General features: G+C 40.3%; 1 protein-coding gene across 1 annotated transcript in view; it reads left to right on the top strand.

The window, feature by feature from the left end:
* The first annotated feature begins 15,988 nt into the window (after nucleotides 1-15,988).
* The window catches only part of LOC130046079 (solute carrier organic anion transporter family member 6A1-like), a 100,257-nt gene continuing 92,007 nt past the window's right edge, over nucleotides 15,989-24,238 (top strand). Inside the window, exons 1-2 of the mRNA XM_056138990.1 lie at nucleotides 15,989-16,103; nucleotides 17,093-17,178. Of these exons, the coding sequence (XP_055994965.1) occupies nucleotides 15,989-16,103; nucleotides 17,093-17,178 (201 nt within the window). The remainder of the gene's footprint in view (nucleotides 16,104-17,092; nucleotides 17,179-24,238) is intronic.

Below are 24,238 nucleotides of genomic sequence, written 5' to 3'. Positions count from 1 at the left end.
ATTTAAGAAGAAAACTAATAATCCTTTTCATCGTTGGCTAAAAATAGAGACCCCAGGGCTGGAAAAATAGCACAGAGGGTAGGGTACTTGCCTTGTACCCTGCCAAGCCAGGTTTTATTTCCAGCATTCAATATGTTTTCCCCAGCCCAAACCAGGAATAATTCCTGAGTGCAGAGCCAGAAGTTACCACTGAGCACTGCTGGGTGTGGCCCAAAACTCAAATAATAATCACTGTTACTGTCCTCCTGTTGTTCATTGATTTTCTCAAGCGGGCCCAGTAACATCTCCATTGTGAGACTTCGTTGTTACTGTGTTTGGCATATCAAATACATCACAGGGAGCTTGCCAGGCTCTGCCGTGCAGGTGAGATATTCTCAGTAGCTTGCCGGGCTCTACGAGAGGGGCGGAGGAATCGAACTCGAATTGGCCCTGTTGGCTGTGTGCAAGGCAAATGCCCTACCCTCTGTGCTATTGTTCCAGCCCCCAAATAATAATAATAATAATAATAATAATAATAATAATTGTTCTCAGAATGATAATTTCTCTGCGTAAAACACTTCACTCATGAATATTCATGTGGATATGATTTTATTTCCTTTGTTAATTTCTCCAAGTAGTAGTCTTTAAAAAAAAACCAAACTAACCCATTTATTATAGTCTAGCAATGTTTCAGATGGCAGATCTACTGCTCTTTCAATGCCTCTAGCCTTGTGATGGCATATTTGACCATGAAAGCACATGTGCCATTGTAGTTTCAGGAGACTTCTCCTTCTCCAAAGATGATTTTTTCTGCAGGAACCACAGTGCCTTATGCCCATGGCCCATGTCTTCATCTTGATTTGAGTACTTAGTGCTGAATGCTTTCAATTTTCTTCACCATCTTCCAGAGGAGGGTGCATTAAGGCGGCCCATTGTTGAACCATAATTCCCACCTTTTTGATGCCTTTGACCATCTTGTCCCCCTACCAGCTCTGGATGTAGAAAGCAGAAGTCTTTCTTCTTATCTTCCAAATTTCTCTGGATCCTTCAAAAATATTCAAATTGCTTCTACTGAGATTATCTCTCCTCAATGAAGTTAAATATGGGGAAACTGGGGAATAGAATCACAATCAAATCACCTTTTACCTTTCCTGACTTCCTAGGGGAAAAAAGTCAAATTTCCCTGCTAGCTTTCAGCACCCAACTCCTGTGCAGAGGTCATTTCCAACTATCACTGATATAGAGCTGAAAGTAGGTAAAGGTATATATATATTATATATAATATAATATATAATAATCTGTCAGTACTGGCTCTGTAAACTATAATTCCAAGGGAGGGAGGGGGAGGGGAGACAGACAGACAGACAGACAATGACAGACAGAGACAGAAACAGAGACAGAGACAGAGACAGAGAGAGAAATGCCTATCACAGAGCAGACTCAGGGATGGCAGGGTGAGGGGACAAAAAGTGGGGACATTGGTGATGGGAAGTGTACACTGGTGAAGGAATAGGTTTCAATCATGAACAACTGTGTAACTGTATCTCATGGTGATTCAATAAAAAAAAATCGAATAAAAAATTTTAAATTAAAAGAGGAGTGGTGAAACACACACACACGCACACACACACACACACACACACACACACACACACACACACACCCACTTCCCTGCTCATATCATTTCCCTTTGCTGTATGATGGTAATTCCTGCCCTTGTGAGTTGTCCTCACAGGTGCCCCTGCGCGAAAGCAAAGAAGGATAGAACACTGGCAGCTCTCCTAGTTCAACTGTCAACGTCAGTCCCAGTGCAGAGAGAAAGGTTTGTCCTGGCGGCTGGGGCTCTGCCCCCCGCTCCCACAGCGTCCCTGTGTCCGCGCCAGGCTGCCTCTCAGATGCAGGTACCATCCACTGAGCTGCCTACCCTTGGCCCTGGGCTCCTGGCGGGCGCCCCGCCACAGCCAGGCCAGGCCGTGCAGGAGGAGCGCAGGCCAGCCGCCCCAGGCTCCCGAGAAAGGTCTGCTGACAGAGCCCTGAGCAGGAATAAAAAACCGTCGATTCTGCTGTCGACATTTCCAGATGAAATGCACGACCACAGCAGTATGCGGCAAGAGGGATATACCATAGAGTTCCCGCCTCTTGACCCCCACAACGAGGAAAAGAACCGTTTTTGTTGGGAGTCCGTCTGCAGCATGAACTGTATGAAAAGGTGTCTGCCTTTCAGCAACATAAACTCCTTTGTGCTTCTATACTGCATCCCCATGGTGTGCAAAGGTGGGTTTGAGGACCGAGGGCAGGGGCGGCAGGGAGCCACTGGCACTGACCCTCTGAGGTGAGGACGCCTGAACAGGGAGGGGTACGTGCAGGGTCCAGGCAGTTGTGCTGATTCCAGGAGGCTGTGCGCTCTGGGATTGCGCTCAGGGCACCTGAGCGGCTCCTCTGGGCTTCTCCACCTCATTAGGCCCCTGATTCACACAGGCCTCTTCACCATGTGGGTGATGGTGAACTGCACTCCAGATGGCCAGCAGGAGGGAAAAGGTCACTGCCAACCCTGAGAATGTTGCAGCCGAATCCCTTAGGACTGAATGTTGAGAAGGAGGTCCCCCACCTCCAGGTTTGAGTGGCCTCTGCCCACAGTTTGGAGGATCCCTGGCAGGTGAGTCCTCCAAACTGGATAGAAAAATGCTCCTTTCTATCCCCAGCTTTAAAAGGACTGTGATTTACAATGCTGTCAGTGGTAAGATTTAATACACACATGCAATGTGGCAACCCCAGACCCACTACCAGAATGCCCACTTCCCTCTGGCAATGTCTCAGGGGACACCACTGAACTCCTCCTGCGTCTCATCATGGTCCTCTGTTCTGTAGACCAGTTCTCAGACCCTGATGTTTTTTGCCATGTGTTATTCCTTCACTATCATTCTTTATTTCTCACATATAAGAGAGATCATTCATGTATGTTCCATACATGAGAGATCATTTGGGACAGACTCTGCCATCTAGTGCCAATACTTTGCTAGTCTTTAATAACCTTCTTTTCCTAGACAAGTTATTCTATACATCACAGATTAGTGAGAAAACCTGGTATTTGTCCTTGTCCTTCTCACTTACTAGGACATTTTTCACATTGCCATATGCCCCTCCCCTTCAGAAAATTAGAAATACACTACCATCAAATTAGGAATTCAGAAACCTACTCAAATGTTGCCAACTACTTCAATAAATACAAAAATATTTTTAAATGTCTTCTTTTATCTTTTGTCCCAAATTCTATCCAGAAACAAGTGTTAAATTTTTCTGGTTGTATTTTTTTTTACTTTTTAAAAATAGACAGCACTCTCTTATGTTGATCTATTTCTTTCACTGTAATTCTATCGATCTTTCAGTATGTCAAGAATCAACTTGGGTATGTTTTATATTTACTTATAACCAGAATCAGTCTGACTGCCTGCTTTCTTGTCGCTCCCAATCCATTCTGTTATTTATTTTTTCAAAAACAAATTTACCTATGAATGGTTTTTTAAAGGTTCTAGTTTTTATAAAGTCCCATTTACTCATTTTTATGGTTCATTATTTTTTATTTCCATAAAAGTTTTTCCAAAGTCTATGGCACGAACATTTTCTATTTTATTTTCTCAAAGATTTGCGTTTTAGATCTGATATACAGGTAGCTGATCCATTTCAAAGGCCTTCTTTTTTAAATTAGAGAAAGAGCAAGGATTCATTAAGTTTCAAGCTTTTATTCCAAAATTGTTGTTGACAATACTATCTTTTCTATTCCATCGCTATAATTTGTGTAGCCTTTTGTTTTTCCATAGAGATCACATCTTCTTTTACTTAAAAACATGATAGTTAAGGTAATAGTGTTAAAAGGTGTTAATGGTAAGTTAGAGTTCGGTAATAGGTTAACAATTTTAACAGTTTTATGGTGTTTCCATACAGTGTACACTCAACCACTGACAAGTCCATGACCCTCTGCCCCTGTCTCTGGAACAACTCAGATCTGACCTTCCACCACCATCCCCCCTCTCTGGCCCCTGCTCCCCCCCATCCCCGCTCCTTTTCTTTCATTCTCTGTCAATGGACCATCATGGTTTGGGCACAGTCTGTTGGCTCTTCATATCACCCTTGGTCCGGCAACCTGCTCATTCCTTCCTCCCTCCCTCAACCTGGCACTCTCAGGTTTTTAACACAGTGCTAAAAGCTTATTATTGATTGGTGTTGTCCAGACCCTTGATTTTTTTTCTCTACATACCACAGATGAGGGAGATCACCCTGCATTTGTCCTTCTTCCTGTGTCTCATTAGCAAATCAAGTGCAAATGTTGATAGTTTAACTTCTCCTTGCTTGACTATATACACATGTGTTATATAATGCTAGAAATCACTATGCTAAACTTTGTACTTAGAGGATATTGCTGAGCTAGTCTGTAGGAATGTTTGCTTATAAATTCCAGCCTGCTTGCTTAGAGAAACCCTGCACAGTGCATAGTTTTATCTGTTATACGCAGAAATAAGATACTACGATTTTTTTTCTTCTATTTACCTTCTGATGTTGATGGCGGCCAGGAGCACCAAAAGGCCAGCAAGTTCCCCTGCTATTCTCTGTGATGATATTCCCAGTACATACAAAGAGAGTCACCACAAGGCTCCCGTGTGTGAGTTTCCAGAAAGCTTTGCTAGCCAAGCACTGCACAGACGTTATAACTGTTCAGTAAGTCTAGGCTGTTCCTCCTTAAAAAGCTCAAGATACTGGATCTCAGCCCAGGGTAACTGACTGCTCTTTACATTGGCTATATTGATATTATGTAGCTTTATCTTCACTTCTGACTAGTTAATCCTTACTCTGATTCCATGGTAGAGTTGATAATTATTTATATTAAACCTTTCTTTTAAAGTGCTTAATTCTGCCAGGGCCGGAGTGATAGTACAGCGGGGAGGGTGTTTGCCTTGCACGTGGCAGACCCGAGTTTGATCCCGGCATCCAGTATGATTCCCCTAGCACTGCCAGGAGTAATTTCTGAGTGCAGAGCCAGAAGTAACCCATGAGCATCTCTGGGTGTGACCCAAAAATAAAAAATAAATAAATAAATAAATAAAAGTGCTAATTTTGTCAATGGGAAACAAGTAGTAATTTTTGACATGCAGTGGCATCATGATAAGTCAAACTTCTGTGATTGATGGGGATGAAGGGCCAATTGAAGTACAACCTTGGAACCCCCCGAGCCAGATACACTTGCCTTATGGTAGTAGTGATGAATATAAGTACTCTGGTATTGAATGAAATCAGTGCCCATAATTACTTCATGAAGATGTGAAAATGACAAACATAGGCTATTAACTTTCAAGACAAATTATGGTCTGAAAATTCAAGGGCTCCTATCAAAGCTCTAAAATGAGCTTTCATGTATCTTTAACTATAGAGCTGACATTTCTGGAAGTTAAGTCCCAAAGGTTTTTTTTTTTTTATATTTAGTTTATTTATTTATTTTTTCCTTTTTTTTTTTTTACAGTTGTAGATTTACAATTTTTTGTGCTTGGGTTTCGATTATACAATGATCAGATACCCATCCCTCCACCAGTGCCCATTTTCCACCACCATGGATAATATCCCCCCACCCCCATCCCCCCATCCCCCCCGTCTCTGTGGCAGGGCAATCCCCTGTGTTCTCTCTCTCCTTTTGGGTGTGTGGTCTGCAAAAGAGGCATTGAGTGGCAAACATGTTCAGTCCATAGTCTACTTTCGACATGCATCTCCCCTCCTGGGAGGATCCTCCAAACATCCTTTATTTGGTGCTCCCTTCTCTATCTGAACTGCCCTTTCCTCTAGGATACCCGGCTGGCCTCTAAGTTATGGAGTAATCCTCCTGGTGCTGATCTCAGCTATTCTTGGGTATTAATCTCATACTTTGTTACTTTATATCCCCCAGATGAATGCAATCTTTCTATGTCTATCCCTCTCTTTCTGACTCATTTCGCTTAGCATGATACTTTCCATATTGTACCACTTGTATGTAAATTTCATGACTTCATCTTTTCTAAGAGCTACATAGTACTCCATTGTGTAGATGTACCAAAGTTTCTTTAACCAGTCATCTGTTCTTGGGCATTCAGGTTTCTTCCAGTTTCTGGCTATTGTAAAGAGTGCTGCAATGAACAAACAAGTGCAGATGTCACTTCGACTACACATTTTTGCCTCTCTGGGATATATTCCCAGGAGTGGTATTGCTGGGTCAAATGGGAGCTCAATTTCTAATTTTTTGAGAATCGTCCATACTGTTTTTCAGAAGGGCTGAACCAGTGGACATTCCCACCAACAGTGAAGGAGTGTCCCTTTCTCGCCACATCCACGCCAGCATCGGTTACTTTTGCACTTTTGAATGTGGGCCAGTCTCTGAGGTGTGAGATGGTATCTCATTGTGGTTTTGATCTGCATCTCCCTGATGATTAATGATGTAGAGCATTTTCTCATGTGCTTTTTTGCCATTCGGATTTCTTCTTTGAGAAAGTTTCTGTTCATTTCATTGCCCCATTTTTGGATGGGGTTGGATGTTTTCTTCTTGTGGAGTTTAACCAGTATTTTGTATATCCTGGATATCAACCCCTTGTCAGATGTGTATTCAGTGAATATCCTTTCCCATTCTGTAGACTGTCTTTGTATTTTGGTCACTGTTTCTTTGGAGGTGCAGAAGCTTCTTAGTTTAAGATAGTCCCATTTATCTATCTCTGTTTTCACTTGCTCGGCCAGTGGCATGGCATCTTTGAAGATACCATTAGCTTTAATGTCATGGAGGGTTTTGCCAACTTTATCTTCAATGTACCTTATGGGTTCTGGTCTGATGTTGAGGTCTTTAATCCATTTTGATCTTACTTTTGTACATGGTGTTAGGCAGAGTTCTGAGCCTATTTTTTTGCATGTAGCCGTCCAGTGATGCCAACACAATTTATTAAAGAGGCTTTCCTTACTCCACTTCACATTACTTGCACCTTTATCAAAGATTAGATTATCATATGATTGAGGGGAGATGTCAGTGTATTCAACCCTGTTCCATTGGTCTGCAGTTCTGCCTTTGTTCCAGTACCATGCTGTTTTAATTATTACTGCTTTGTAGTACAGTTTGAAGTTAGGGAGGTTGATTCCTCCCATTTTCTTTTTCCCAAGAATTTCTTTAGCTATTCGTGGGGGCTTATTGTTCCATATAAATTTCAGGAGTGTTTGCTCCATTTCTTTGAAGAATGTCATGGGTATCCTTATAGGGATTGCATTGAATTTATACAATGCTTTCGGTAGTATTGCCATTTTGACAATGTTAAGTCTCCCGACCCATGAGCAAGGGATATCTTTCCATTTCCTCATGTCCTCTTTTATTTCCTGAAGTAGCGTTTTGTAGTTTTCTTTGTACAGGTCCTTTACTTCCTTAGTTAAGCTGATTCCTAGGTACTTGATTTTCTGGGGCACAATTGTGAACGGGATTGTTTTTTTCATGTTGCTTTCTTCTCTCTCACTGTTTGCGTATAGGAAAGCCATGGACTTTTGGGTATTGATTTTATAACCTGCAACTTTACTATATGAGTCTATTGCTTCTAGGAGTTTTTTGGTGGAGGTTATTGGGTTCTCTAAGTAGAGTATCATATCATCTGCGAATATTGAGAGCTTGATATCTTCCTTTCCTACCTGAATGCCCTTAATATCTTTTTCTTGCCTAATCGTTATTGCAAGCACTTCCAGTACTATATTGAACAGCAGTGGAGAGAGTGGGCATCCCTGTCTCGTCCCTGATCTTAGAGGGAAGGCTCTCAGTTTTTCCCCATTGAGGATGATGCTTGCTGTAGGCTTGTGGTAGATGGCTTTAATTATGTTGAGGAAGGTCCCCTCTATACCCATTTTGGCTAGGGTTTTCATCATAAAGGGGTGCTGGATCTTGTCAACTGCTTTCTCTGCATCTATTGGTATAATCATATACTTCCTATCTTTTCTTTTGATGATATGATGGATTATGTTGATTGATTTTCGAATGTTAAACCATCCTTGCATCCCTGGGATGAATCCTACTTGGTCATGGTGTATGATCTTTTTGATGAGTAGTTGGATTCTATTTGCTAGTAGTTTGTTGAGGATCTTTGCATCTGTGTTCATCAGGGATATCGGCCTGTAATTCTCTTTCTTTGTGGTATCTCTGTCTGCTTTTGGTATCAGTGTGATATTTGCTTCGTAGAAACTGTTCGGAAGTGTTTTTGATATTTCAATTTCGTAGAAAAGCTTAAAGAGCATTGGGAGTAAGTCCTCTGTAAAGATTTGGAAGAATTCACTAGTGAATCCATCCGGGCCAGGACTTTTGTGCTTGGGGAGTCTTTTTATTACCATTTCAATTTCCTTGATGGTGATATGTCTGTTCAGGTATTCCAGGTCTTCTTGGTTCAGCCTTGGGAGTCTGTAGGAGTCTAGGAATTTATCCATTTCCTCGAGGTTTTGATGTTCCGTGGCATAAAGCTTCTCAAAGTACTCCCTGAGGATCCTCTGAATTTCTGTGGTTTCTGTTGTAATGACCCCCTTTTCATTTCTGATTCGGTTTATTAGGGTTTTCTCTCTCCCTTTCTTTGTGAGTTTTGCTAGAGGCTTATCGATCTTGTTAATTTTCTCAAAGAACCAGCTTTTGGTTTCATTGATCTTTCAGATTGTTTTCTGGGTTTCCATCTCGTTAATCTCTGCTCTGAGTTTTATTATTTCCTTCCTCCTGTTCGGGTTGTGCTCCTTTTTTTGGTCCTCCTCCAAGCTGTTAAGCTGTGAGGTTAGGTTACTTATGTGTGCTCGCTCCTCCTTCCTGAAGAATGCTTGTAGAGCTATAAACTTTCCTCTTAACACAGCCTTTGCTGTGTCCCATAAATTTTGGTAACTCGTGTTCTCATTTTCATTCGTTTCTAGGAATCTTGATTTCCTCTTTGATTTCCTGTCTAATCCACTCGTTGTTCAATAGTGCACTGTTTAATTTCCAGGTGTTTGATTTAGTTTTCTGTTTTTGTGTGTGATTTACTTCTAATTTCAGCGCATTATGGTCTGAGAAGATTGTTGATAGAATCTCTATCTTCTTAATTTTATGGAGGTATGTTTTGTGGCTCAGCATGTGGTCTATCTTGGAGAATGTTCCATGTACGCTTGAGAAGAATGCGTATTCAGCTTTTTGTGGATGAAATGTCCTGTATATATCTACTAAGTCCCTTTCTTCCATTGTTTCCCTCAGATGAAGTATGGCCTTGCTAAGCTTGAGTCTGGTTGATCTATCAAGAGGTGACAAAGCAGTGTTGAAGTCTCCCACTAGTATTGTGTTGCTATTGATGTGTTTTTCCAAATCTATGAGTAGTTGTTTTAAGAACTTTGCTGGTCTCTCATTAGGTGCATATACATTTATTATTGTAAGTTCTTCCTGTTGTACAGATCCTTTGATCAATAAGAAATGGCCTTCACTGTCTCTTATGACCTTCCTCACTCTGAAATCGATGTGGTCTGATATAAGGATGGCTACCCCAGCTTTTTTATGGGAGCTGTTTGCCTGTAGGATTGTTTTCCAGCCTTTGACTCTGAGTCTGTGTTTGCTTTGACTATTGAGATGCGTTTCTTGCAGGCAGCAGAATGTTGGGTTCAATTTTCTAATCCATCCTGCCACTCTATGTCTTTTAATTGGTGCGTTTAGCCCATTGACATTGAGAGAGATTATTGTTATGGGATTTTGTCCCATTGTTCTGTTAAAATTTGGTGTATTTGAGGGGCCTTTCTTGCCTTAAAGTAGCCCATTTAGTTGTTCTTGTAACCATGGTTTTGAGTCTATGAAGTTCCTGAGCTGTTGTTTGTCTGTGAAACTGTGTGTTGTTCCTTCTATTATGAATGAGAGTCATGCTGGGAAAAGTATTTTTGGGGAGGCATTTATTTCATTGAGTTTTTTCACTATGTCCCACCACTTTTTTCGGGCCATGAGGGTTTCATCAGAAAAATCAGCTGTGAATTTTAAGGATGCTCCTTTGTAAGAGATTTCTTTCTTCGATCTTGCTGCTTTCAGAATTTTGTCTCTGTCTAAGGTTTTGGTCATTTTGATCAGAATGTGTCTTGGGGTATTTTTATTTGGATTTCTTCTAGCTGGTACCCTTCGGGCCTCCTGAATGTGGTCACAAGTTTTCTTCAGCTCTGGAAACGTTGTAGCAATGATGTCTTTGACAGTTTCTTCTTCATCAAGGTTTTCTTCCTGTCCCTCTGGGACTCCAATAATTCTTATGTTACCCCTCTTGGCTTCATCACGATCTTCTCTTGCCATCTGTTCCCGAATTTGAGTCTCTTTACCATTTTCTGCTCTTTTCTGGAGAGTCTCTGAACTTCATCTTCGAGCTCACTGAATCTGTTCTCAGCAGCTCTTACTCTGCTGCTGAGGCCTTCCACTGAGCTTTTCAATTCGCCTATGAGATTTTTCAGGTCTGACATTTCCGATTGCATTTTCCTCATTTCTGCCTTCAGATCCTCTTGTCTTCTATTGGCATTGCTTTCCATTGTTTCTTTTAATTCCCTAAGCATCCTAAGTAGCTCCCTTCTGAATTCCTTGTCAGAGAGGTTGTCTAACTCTACAGTACTGTTGGTGTCATCTGGGCTAGACTCTTCAATATGAAAGTTTGGTGGGCTTTTCCATTGCTTTACCATTGTGAGAGGTGTGGTTTAGTCCTTCACGTTCACTGTTACTATACTGCTTGATATGCAGTGTGAGTTAAGATAGGCTTATGAGTTATTGGCTACTGTGTTTCTAGTGGCTGAGCTAAACTAGAGAAGTTTCCATCTAAGAAGGTAGCTTATGGTTCCTATGGCATGTGTAATGGGAAAATATTTCGCGGCCGCGTTAGCGGCCGCAGCTCCGGAAAGAGTCCCTGGCACTGGGCGAGGAGTTGGGAACGTCTCCTGTTTGGAATTGGAGCCGTTCAGCTTTGTTGCCCAGAGCTGGGCCTCCGTGCCCATCCCGTGCAGATCAGGGGAGAAAAACGGCTTTCTAGGAGCTTGATCTAGCTGTGCATGCCCAGAGAGGGTCCCAGGCCCGTGGGGGTGGGCTGTACCTGTTTGGAATTGGAGCCATTCAGCTTTGTTGCCCAGAGCTGGGCCTCCATGCCCGTCCCGCGCAGATCAGGGGTTGAAAACCGGCTTTCTAGGAGCTGGATCTAGCTGCGCATGCCCAGAGAGGGTCCCAGGCCCTTGGGGGCGGGCTGTACCTGTTTGGAATTGGAGCCGTTCAGCTTTGTTGCCCAGAACTGGGCCTCCGTGCCCGTCCCGCACAGATCAGGGGTTGAAAACCGGCTTTCTAGGAACTGGATCTAGCTGTGCATGCCCAGAGAGGGTCCCAGGCCCTTGGGGGCGGGCTGTACCTGTTTGGAATTGGAGCCGTTCAAGTCCCAAAGCTTAATTGGTGAATTTTCATAGCATTGGAATTCAGGATCTTATCAAATTTTCCTTGTATCTCTCCCATTATTACATTTCCAAAAAATATATTAACATTTTCAGTTATAGTAAACTCAGTTATGTTCAGTTTTTTATTTCTTAGGGGAGAATGTTGACTTTCAAGTATCTTACATGTGAAACTGCATAAAATTTTCTGTGTAGAAACATAATTTTATTTCTCTTGGGCTTTATCTACGAGTTAGAATTTCTGACCATATTTTAAGTCTATGATTAACTTTTAAGATGCAACATTGGTTTCTACATACATTTTATTCATTTCATTAACTTCCTAGTTACTTTAATTTATGAAAGTATAATGAATTTTGTCATTTTAATATTATTATGCTTTATTATATGTATATGGAAAATTACATTAATTCATTTTCCTATATTGAAATATTAAGTAGGCCTATGTTTTTGCACATTTAAAATTGATGAAACATTAAAAATAATCAGAGACAATTCATTTGAGGAGTATTGTCCTGTAAAGCATTCATCAAATAATTCTCCGGGGTATTCTGCTGAAATAGAATTAAAAAACATCCTCTACTTAGTAGTGTTTAAACTCACTAGATACATAGTAAACTTAGCAAGGTGAAAAAGAACAGTGGTGAAACTCCAGCAAATAACAAACACAAGCTTTCACATGTTCTTTCCCAGTGGCATAGTATGGATATGCTTTAAAATCTCAGCATCAGTGTATAATGACATTTGAAGAGTTGCCAAGAAAGCTTACATGAACCTTGGTACTTGTACCCGGGATTGTTTATTTTGTGAGTTTCATCCATCTGTGAGTTTCATCCATCTCAATATCCATTGAGACTCCATATTCTCACTCATATGTGTGATATGATATTGAGACTCGGATAATGAGACTCCATATTCTCACTCATATGTACATACAACATAAGGGTACTCACCATAAATTATATTGTTAACATAAATCGTGCAAACAAATGATAAAGTCCCTGGCATGCAAAACATGGGTATTTATCAGACCAAAGGTATAAACTTTTTGATCAAAAGTAGTGCATGATCTGAGGCCTCAGGAGTATAAAAGCACTAACTTCAGGTATCCTATTCTAAGGCTCCAAGTCAATTCCAAGTAACCAATCAAAAACCATTCTAAAGGTAAAGCCATTTTTTAAGCAAACAAGTCTGGTTGATTTTACTCTTTATTTAAAAAGCAGAATAAGTGACTTTGACAAAACAGAGAACATTTTATTTTTAAAAAAGCACAATTACATATGGCAATAAGATAATATTAAAGATAATTTCTCCAGAAAAATCTGTAGCATTTTAGTAGAGAAATGTGGATAGCATTAGAAAAGTTAGTAAATGTATATTAAGAATATTATTCCTTGGTACTCAGTTCTAAAGGAAGTTGAAATTTTGCCTCTTGCAGCCGCTTAAATAGAATGGGAGGGCCATGCTAAATATGTTCCTTTAAAATCATTTTTGATATTTACAGCATTCAGCCGAAGAGAAGGATAATATGGAGGGCGGGATCCACAGATCCCGAAGGGAAAAAAAAAAAACAGGTTCCAAAAAGAGCCGAGATCATCGGGAAGCCCCAGATGGGGTAGGTACCGCATCCCGCCTCCCCCAGATGGAACCCCGGTGACCAGAAGCCTCTACAACCACAGCTCGAGTATGCGGGAACTAGGACTTTTTCTCTATAGGACTTCTCTCTATATACAAAGTGATCCATGGGAAGTAAACCACCCAACGTTTCTCTCTGAAAATCATAGTTAAGTTTGGAGCACGGCCACAGCCCCAGAAACTCAAGGACTTAATGCATAACCCAGCAGCTTGGAGCAGAAAAGTGAATGGGCTATGCGTTAATCCAGGCCATCATGACTGTCCGGAGGGGAAAGAGTGTTGCCCCATTTGCCCTCTCCTCTCTGGAAAGAAAGATGGCGGCCACATGGGAGCCTTGTGGACAGCAGGCATGAACCGGGGGAGTGGGGGCGACTAAAACCTCATGGGAAGGGGGGCGTTCCGGTCCGTCCTTCACACCCTACCGAGGTCACCAGTTGCCCCCCACGAGCGGCTCTCCAGCATGGCCACAGCCCCAGAAGCACAAGGACTTAATGCAGAACCCAGCAGCTTGGAGCAGAAAAGTGAACGGGCTATGCGTTAATCCAGGCCATCAGGTCTGTCCGGAGGGGAAGGGGTGTTGCCCCAGTCGCCTTCTCCTCTCTGGAAAGAAAGATGGCGGCTGCATGGGAGCCTTGTGGACAGCAGGTATGAGCCAGGGGAGGGGGGGGACTAAAACCTCATGGGAAGGGGGGCGTTTTGGTCCGCCCTTCACGCCCTACCGAGGTCACCAGTTGCCCCCCCATGAGCGGCTCTCCAGCACGGCCACAGCCCCAGAAGCACAAGGACTTAATGCAGAACCCAGCAGCTTGGAGCAGAAAAGTGAATGGACTATGCGTTAATCCAGGCCATCAGGTCTGTGCGGAGGGGAAAGGGTGTTGCCCCAGTCGCCTTCTCCTCTCTGGAAAGAAAGATGGCGGCCGCATGGGAGCCTTGTGGACAGCAGGTATGAGCCGGGGGACTGGGGGCGACTAAAACCTCATGGGAAGGGGGGCGTTTCGCTCTGCCCTTCACACCCTACCGAGGCCACCAGTTGCCCCCCACTAGCGGCTCTCCAGCATGGCCACGTCTCCAGAGCACAGAAACCAATTTCTTAACTATCTGACTTTCAGTAGAAATACTTCCAGGGTCAATAAGTAAAATAGCAGAAATCCAAAACCAACATATAATTCTTGAACCCAGCTGTAGAGAGCAAATCACTTCACAATGCTTTTTCAGCATGTCTGATTTGGGGGGGGGGGGGTAAACTCTAAATAATAGTGGTGAATCTTTTATTGAAACAATGAATCTAATCAAAGCAGATAGAGTGTTAACTAGAATTCATCTGCCCCACAGGGACTGGGAGGGGTGGGGTGAGGTTTTATTGAGGTTCTTCATGGTAAAAAATAAGTTTTGGTAAAGGGAAATGTGCTTGATATTTGCATGACTAAGACCTAAACCTGAAAGCTTTGTACCCTTTCCCACGGTGATTCAATAAATAAATAAAAAAAATTTAAATCATTTTCATTTTTTCAGGGCACATCTGCTCTGTGTCCTGGTAATGTTGGCTTCATAGAAATTCCATGGAAGATTTCTCCTTGATTCCATTTTTCTGGAGGAACTTAAAGATAAGCAGTCCTGAGAGCTTGGAAGAGCTAGAGACCCGAGGCCTGCAAACAGGCTTTGCTTGGGGGAGAAGCTTTGACAGCTTTCAAAATTTTTTTATTAGTAATTAAAACATGAACATGCAACTTTTTAAAAATCTGGGAAAAACTCAAAAATTGGGAGATTAAATAATATACTTTCGAATAACCATTGAGACAACAGCCTATCTATAGGGCAATAAAGAGAAGACAGGGTAAGTCGTAGAAATTTAGTTATCAATATGAACTGCAGTTTCAGAGACTATTTGGAGAAATAAAAATCTGGCAATTATCCATTATTTTTACATATTTAATTTGTACAAACACACTTTAACATTTGGGGGCATATGTTGTGTCTTACAGTTTTTTCTCTTTCCCTTAATGTTTGGTAAGAGTATGAAGGAGAGAACTTCACAAATTTGCTTCTTTGTTACATAATACTGATGAATTTGATTGGGGGGTGGGCGGGATTGATATTCTAAACTCAAAGATAGATACTTCACTGACAGCACATTTTCCCCTCTGAGCACATCTGCAGTTAGCATTGAAGAAAGTCTTCATGGATAGAGTAAAATCTCCAAATCTTCTTTCTTTTTCATCTTGGTATGGCAGAAATGTAATGGTGTTATTTGATTATGGTTTCTTTTTCTATATATAATTCCCCAAAAGTTTTGGTTGGGACTATGACTTACTATTTATATATTTACTAATGTAAATTTTTATGTTAAAGAAAATCCATTCTGGGTTGTCATTAAACTACTATGATTAGCATTACCTTAAAATATTATGTTGAGAGGCCAAGAGGTATTACAGGGATTAAGGCTTTGCCTTGCATGTGGCCAACCTCAGTTTGAACTCTGATGCCACATATGTTCCCTTGAAGAGTATTCTCACGTCCTTGTTTTCCTTTGACTATGCACCTGCTTGCTTGTCTTTATGTCTCTTTGCTTGCTCCTTTTTCTATCTGGAGAAGCCTGTGTTCTCTCTTTCTTCATGTTGTTTTGGTTGTCTAGAGGTAAAACCCTGGAATTTACTAGCACTGTTCCCTCTTATCGTGGGAAAGTATTCTGGATAAGGTTGGTCGATGGTGGTCACTCTTCTCCCATTCTAGTCTCACCTTCCTCTCAGGCTTGTTCTTTGGCTTACGATGGGCATCTAGTGAAGCTTTGGAGGAGGTGCTCTTTTAATATTGGGCTTGTACAGCTTCTCACGTACTGGTCTCTTGTTAGAATTGGAGTAGGCCAATGGATAATTGTTGTAGTTGAGGTGGCTAGGAATTTTTCCACAGAATTAGGTTATAAAGGCTGGGGTGAAAGTCAAGAGCGATGGGAGTGGGAAATGTAACTGCCGCTTTAGGAGGCCACATCCACTTTGAGGATGCCACTCCCCCTACAGTGGTGGCCACGCCCCCAGCCAGTCCAGATGCTAGTCCACAGACTTGTTGGAGAACAGCAGCGACTAGTTGGGCTGGCACTCGCTGTGGAAGTGGAGGCAGGTGCCCCAGGCCGGGGTCCTGGCGGTGTCTGGGTTTCGGGGTCCTGAGTTTTCCTGTGTTCTCTCTTGAACACGCATTTCCGCTCTTTCTAATCCCTTGCATCTTTCTAAATTTTGTTCAATAAGAATTATATTGCTTCACTAAAAAAATTGTGAAAAAATTATTTAAGAGTCTCAGAAATGGCAATCTTCAAATACAGAATACAGGTTATGGAGAGAGAGAGAGAAGATAGGGATACACTTTGGATTTCAACTATTTTAACAATGTTTTATTTTGCTCACTGTATCACTGTATCACTCTCATTCCATTGTTCATCGATTTCCTTGAGCAGGCACCAGTAACGTCTCCGTTCGTCCTAGCCCTGATATTTTAGCGAGTGCCACATTGGAGGCTCTTTCAGGTTCCGGGGAATGAGACCCAACATTTTATTTTGTAATAGATAGTAAATAAGCCCTCCCGTTGATCGTCGATTTGCTCGAGCGGGCCCAGTAACGTCTCCATTGAAGACTTTGTTGTTACTGTGTTTGGCATATCGAATACTCTCGGTAGCTTGCCGGGCTTATTTATTATTATGTATTTCTTTTTATAGTTCAAATAATAATGCATTAAAGTAAATATCCAGTTTTTAGTGATATGATTTAAAAGATCACTATTCCGTAGTATTTGCAAAATAGCTACAAAAATTTAGTTAGAAAATATTTCAAATCTTTAGGTCCATTAGATTTGAGAAAAAGAACTGTGTTCCTTTAGACAAGTATTTTAGAGAGTATTTTAGGAAAAGAACACAATTATCAGTGTATTCTAATAGATTTTAGGCATTCATAATTCAAAATAAGTTTAAATCGGTCAAATTGTTTTGCTTTGTAACAACCATCACAGTCCTGTATTTTGTCTGTTAAATGCATTCTATTTACAGTTTTTTTTTCTCTTTTAGGTATTTTGATTAGTCTTGTGGATGTGACTGTTGGCATTTTTTATCAGGAAGATAGTATAAGCATCTACACGGCTTCAATAATATCAGTATGTAAAGACCTTTCAAGTTTACTGGCATTCCCATTTATGTTCTACTTTTTAGAAAAAGAAAACATATCAAGGCTCATTGCAGTGTCATCCTTTTTAGTAGGGTTGGCATCACTTTTCTGTGGTATTCCATACTTTGAAATAGGAAGTAATCTATTATATAAAGAATATGAAGGTAAGATCCTGTCATATATCAAACCATTGTTTATATACATTAGTGAATAACGGAACTTGAAATAGAATGTGACATATCCATCTATTTGTGTTCACTCCCATGACTAAGTTTTTAAAGCTAATTATAGCAGGCTAGTAACATATATGTCATTCTTTCATTCTTCCTGCTCATACACCCTCCCATATAAGAGGAGGCCCAGGGTAAAGAAACCACGTTTGAGGCACATTTCAAAAATTGCTTATATAATGCAATATCTTGAGAACGTTGGTGATTGCTTGTGCCTCCCACAATTATTCTCTTTATTTTTGCCCCATTACACATTTACACATACAGTCACACACACACACACACACATACATGCACACACTTACACTCAAAAAAGAAAAGCACCCATTTTTAAGCATCCCCTGTGATAAGATAGAAGCTTATCTTCTTTGGGGAGGGGGTTTCCAGGCAAAGCTCAGGAGCACCAGAGGAGAGAAGGGGGCTTACTGGTAATTCTTGATTATCCAGTGCCAGCAATGCTGGGCCTCCAGCACAATACTCAGAGATACTTGGGGGACAAGGGCTGCACCAGATGCTCAGGGGACCATGTGGTACTGGAATTGAACTTTTGTGGGGCACATATGTGTTCAATCAATATCCTCTTTCCAGTCATTGGAGTTGATCTTTTTTAATTTTTAATTGAATAACCATAAGTTAGAGCATCACAAAATCATTCATAGTTGTGTTTAAGTCATGTAATGTTACAACACCTATCTCTCCCCGGTGTAATTTTCCAGCACCAGTGTTGCCAGCATCTCCCACCCTTCAAGCCATCACCCCAACCCCAGCCTACCTCTATTTTGTAGGTACCTATCCTCTCTCTCTCTTTCTCATTTTAGGCAGTATGGTTCATGGTGTAGATGCTGAAATGTTAGCATCTGTACCTTTTAACTGCTTTCTTTCAGCAAGAACCTTATCTTTAACGTGGAACTTTTACTGTAAAATAATTGATGACTGCATATATATATATATATATATATATATATATATATTGCTTTTTGGGTCACACCCGGTGATGCACAGGGGTTACTCCTGGCTCATGCACTCAGGAATTACTCCTGGAAGTGCTCGGGGTACCATATGGGATGCTGGGAATTGAACCCGAGTCGGCCGTATGCAAGCCAAATGCCCTACCCACTGTGCTATCTCTCCAGCCCCGAACATATTTTTTAAAAAAATTTTCTCACAACTGTAGGACCTATAATATATTGGTGTTTCACAGCACAGTCTGTGATCCTATCGTGCCAGGTAACTTAAATAAAGAATTATAAAAGTTTTAATACACTGTTATGAACTTTAGAAAATTTAAACTGGGCTGATGTTTTGTTATAAAAAGCATGAATTTTTTGTGTTCATATACATTTATGCACATACTTATACTTGAAATGTATGCTCATGTAGTGTTAGCAAATTAATATAAAGTTTATATATGAAATATTGTGACTTATATATTAATGTAATTAAGATGCTTACATACTTTATAATTCACCATAAACTATGCATTGAGTGCCTGTACTTATAATGTACTGTGGAGTATTTGATTTATAAATTTTTTTAAATTTTTAGGATATATTTGTAATATAGTCTTTGTTTTTGTATAAAGACAATCTGAGTGCACTTGAACATGCCTTAGGAAATGAAGAGAATGTAGAACACTTTACTCTTATTCCCTGAACCTATTTTGAGCAGGAAGGGCAGAGAATTAGGAAGCGTGACCGGACAAGTTACCAGAACAGACACAATTTAATCTTCCTTCCTTTGTGCCCTTTTTTGGGTAATAGCTATATTATAAATGTTTTATTTTCTGAGTATACGTATGCAGCTTAACAATACCTTTCTGGGTATTTATTGGCTAGTCGTATGACTTAGTATCAGAGGAGGAAAAGTAAGTTACCTTATACTTTACAGCAGAAATGTTTGTTTTGTTTAAATATTTTTATTTTGTTTAAATAAGTTATTTGTATATCCTATTTTGTCTCTGTTCATACTTCAGTTATACATATGTATATTTTGGATTTTGTATTCTTTTTTCACTTGTCATTATCTCTGTTTTTAGGTCACTCCTATTTAGTTCCCTTTCAATATTTCCTGTTGCTATTATGCTTTCCTCTGCAAAGAGTATTTAAATCTCTTTGAAGGAGTCTATTGTCCACCACCTTCCAATTCATTGACTATCAGTCCTGTACTTCAACCAACATTACATAATGTGCTCCACAAGACCCTTGAGAAGTTAAAACTGATTAAATTCACTACCTCTTGAAAACACCTGTGTGACACACTCTCCTATGTAGTTTATAGATAACTACATTAAATTGACCATCAACCACACTCAATTTTAGTACATTTTCACTGTACTGAAAACTTCCTAAATATATATTTTTGTACCCTTTGATTATACCCACTATTTTCCCAACTCACTTTATAACAAACATGCATTTCTTTCGTCTCTTTGGACACTTCAATATACCAACATGTACTTTTTGACACTTTGCCAGAGTCTCTTATTATTTAGTTCATCTGTAGTTTATTTTATACACCTTACTCTGAAGTATTAGAATATTGTAAACATATTCCTTTCTTATTTGAAAGTGTCTCTTTATTTTCCTTTCTTATTTCTTGCCTAAAACGTTTTGATTCCACCACATATTTTTCCTTTATATATAGAATATTGTTGAATATTTCAGGGGAAAATTCCATAGCAAAATACCTTAGACCCATTTGTTACTATCAATCTTTGTGCTCTCAAAATTAATTCGTTGCTCTAATAAGTCCACTGACTCATTTATGATAAGGACTGTGCATATGTTTATAAAAAATAACGTACTCATATACATATACTGTTGGTTATAGTTACATATTGTAATAGTTGGGTCATCTCTTCCAGCATAACGACACATTTTCTTTTTCATTGCATTTTTTTGAGAACATGGTACCTGATTGTAAAATTACTGCATTCAACGTAAGTAAAATGTTGACTGAAAGTTTAAAAAGGATAATAATGCCAGTATCTTATAAAAAAGTAATATGCTTTTTAAATCAAATAGTTTTTTCATTGTATGTGTAACTTTTATTAGTCTAACAAAATATAATTATATTTTCTAAAGATACTTGCATAGAAAAGGAGATTCATGATTCTTCCAGTAAATCCTCAACAAATTTAAAACCAAACTATGTCTTATCCCTCATACTTGGGAACATATTACAGGGAGTAGCAACAATATTTCTTTATGATTTTGGAGAAGTTTTACTCAATAACAGCATCAACATACACTCAGCTGGTGTTTACCTAGGCAAGTCTTATTCCCCTTTAATATGACTGTTTATTTTGAATGTTTATCTAGTTTTTATATTTTCATGCAATTATCAAAGTTTATATAATGTCAATAACTATTGACCCTTATAACACTATGATAACTTATAATTGGTCTACTGAACTTTCAATCTAATTCTGAAGTTAACAGCAAAGATACTGAGAGATACCAAAAATTATTTTCTAAGTAATAAAAATAATACTCTTACATATGAAATGTACTTGATAATTATATCATATGTTTAATATCCAAATATATTGGATTGTTTTTCTGGGAAAAAATTTAGATGGGGTTGCATAAGGTTGTTGTTTATTCATATTTAGGAGACACAGCTGGGAAGTTACTTCCATTATCACACTAAAAAGAGAGAAACACTGTTTCAATGCCTCCTTATTCATAGATGTGGTCCTATTTGTTTATTTCTGAGCTTTTTGTTTGTTTGTTTTTTCCTAGTGGGTTCATTTCGTTGAAAATTCCTCAGGTCTTGGAGAACTTAGAGATTCTTGCCTGTTTTCCAGAAACCAGTTTGATATCTGTCACTGTCACTATCCTGTTCATCGATTTGCTCAAGTGGGCCCAGTAACATCTCCATTGTGACAATTGTTACTGTGTTTAGCATATCGAATACATCACGGGTAGCTTGCCAGGCTTTGCTGTGCAGGCGAGACTTTGCTGTGCGGGCGAGATACTCTCAGTAGCTTGCCGGGCTCTCCAAGAGGGTGGAGGAATCACACTCCGCTCGGCCATGTTGGCTGCTTGCAAGGCAAACTCCCTACCCACTGTGCTATCACTCCAGCCCGGGTTTAATATCAAAGCCTTTAATTCATTTTGAACTAGCTTTGGGTAAGTTGTAAGAGAGGAGTTACATTTAGTTAATTTGTCTGTGATTATACAGTATTTTCAGCACCATTTATTGAAGGGGTTTTCCTTGCTCCACTTTTTGCACCTAACCCCTGTAATATATATTAAGTGCCCATTCTTTTGAGTGTTATTCTTTTGGTTCTCAGTTCTAATGGAGTGACCTGCCAGTCTGTCTGTTTTCCAGTGCCAGGCATATTTATTATGACTGTTTGTTTTATTTTGTTTTGTCTTGTCAGGGCTTACTTCTGACTCTGTGTTCAGGGATCACCTCTCGGCTTAGGGGGGGCCATATGGGTTGCTGTGTATCCAACTTAGATTGAATCCAACACGTGGTGCACAGAAAACATCCTGCCCCACTTTGCTGTTGCTCTGCCCTGAGTACAGCAGTTTCCAACCCTCCCCTTCCCTCCCCTCTCATCCCCTCCTCACCTCTCTTCTTCTCTTCCCCCCCCCCCTCTCTCCTTTTGGACATTATGGTCTGCAATAGAGATATTGAAAGGTTATCAGGTATATCTCTTTACCTACTTTAAACACTCAGTTCCTGTCCAAATTGATCATTTCTTACTCTTACTTTGATATTGGTCTCTTCTCTATCCTGTCTTTCACCACACGCCCACCCCACTACCATCACCACACTTGTGGCAAACTTCCAAGCATTGATCAGTCCTCCTGGCCCCTGTTTGTATGAAGGATCTTTGCATTCATGTTCATTTTCATCAAGAATATTGGTCTGAGATTTCTGTTTAGTAATGCCCCATCAGCCGTTCATATCATAGAAACTGGGAGAGCTCCTTTTCCTTCCAGTTCCTGAACAGTGTGAGGATTTGTAGTAAGTCCTCTTTTTTTTTTCTTTTCTTTTTTTTTTCTTTTTTTATTAGTGAAAAACCATGAGGTACAGTTATAGGCTTACAAATTTTGTGCTTGGGTTTCAGTTATACAATGATCAAGTGCCCATCCCTCCACCAGTGCCCGTCATCCATCCCCACGGGTCCCAGCATCCCCCCCAACCCTCATTCCCCTCCCCCCCCCGTCCCATCCTGCCTCTGTGGCAGGGTATTCCCCCTTGTTCTCTCTCTCTTCTTTTGGGTACTGTGTTTTGCAAGAGAGGCATTGAGTGGCAATCATGTTTGGTCTATAGACTACTTTCAGCGTGATTCTCCCACCCTGGGAGGGTCCTCACAACACCCTTTATTTGGTGCTCTCTTCTCTATCTGAGCTTCCTTTTCACCTAGAGCCTGTGGCTGGCCTTCCATTCATGGAGCAAAATTCCTGGTACTAATCTCAGCCATTCGTGGGTGTTACTCTCCCTTTTTGTTGCTTTATGTTCCCCAGATGAATGCAATCTTTCTGTGTCTATCCCGCTCTTTCTGACTCATTTCGCTTAACATGATACTTTCCATGTAGTACCACTTGTATGTAAATTTCATAACTTCATCTTTTCTAACAGCTACATAGTACTCCATTGTGTAAATGTACCAAAGTTTCTTTAACCAGTCATCTGTTCTTGGGCACTCAGGTTTTTTCCAGATTCTGGCTATTATAAAGAGTGCTGCAATGAACAAACAATTGCAGATGTCACTTCGACTATACCTTTTTGCCTCTCTGGGATATATTCCCAGGAGTGCTATAGCTGGGTCAAATGGCAGATCAAATTCTGATTTTTTGAGAGTCGTCCATACTGTTTTCCAAAAGGGTTGGACCAGCCGGCATTCCCACCAGCAGTGAAGGAGGGTCCCTTTCTCGCCGCATCCGCGCCAGCACCGATTGCTTTTGTTCTTGTGGATGTGGGACAGTCTCTGTGGTGTGAAATGATATCTCATTGTGGTTTTGATCTGCATCTCTCTGATGATTAGTGATGTAGAGCATTTTCTCATGTGCCTTTTTGCCATTCGAATTTCTTCTTTGCGAAAGTTTCTGTTCATTTCCTCACCCCATTTTTTGATGGGGTTGGGTGATTTCTTCTTGTGGAGTTTAACCAGTACCTTGTATATCCTTGATATCAACCCCTTGTCGGATGTGTACTTGGTGAATATCCTTTCCCATTCTGTAGGCTGTCTTTGTATTTTGGTCAATGTTTCTTTTGAGGTGCAGAAGCTTCTTAGTTTAAGATAGTCCCATTTGTCTATCTCTGTTTTCACTTGCTCGGCCAGTGGCGTGACATCTTTGAAGATACCATTAGCTTCAATATCATGGAGAGTTTTGCCGACTTTGTCTTCAATAAACATTATGGATTCTGGTCTGATATTGAGGTCATAAATCCATTTTGATCTTACTTTTGTGCATGGTGTTAGGCAGAGATCTGAGCCCACTTTTTTGCAAGTAGCCGTCCAATTTTGCCAGCACAGTTTATTGAAGAGGCTTTCCCTGCTCCATTTCACTTTTCTTGCCCCCTTATCAAAAATTAGATGATTATATGTTTGGGAGGAAATGTCAGTATATTCAACTCTGTTCCATTGGTCTGCAGCTCTGCTTTTGTTCCAGTACCATGCTGTTTTAATTATTACTGCCTTGTAGTAGAGTTTGAAGTTAGGGAGGTTGATTCCTCCCATTTTCTTTTTCCCAAGAATTGCTTTAGCTATTCGTGGGGGCTTATTGTTCCATATAAATTTCAGGAGTGTTTGTTCCATTTCTTTGAAGCATGTCATGGGTATCCTTATAGGGATTGCAT

Source organism: Sorex fumeus, unplaced genomic scaffold (assembly GCF_029834395.1).
Source record: "Sorex fumeus unplaced genomic scaffold, SorFum_2.1 ptg000131l, whole genome shotgun sequence".
NCBI classification, from domain to species: domain Eukaryota; kingdom Metazoa; phylum Chordata; class Mammalia; order Eulipotyphla; family Soricidae; genus Sorex; species Sorex fumeus.
This window is presented reverse-complemented; position numbering and strand designations above follow the sequence as displayed.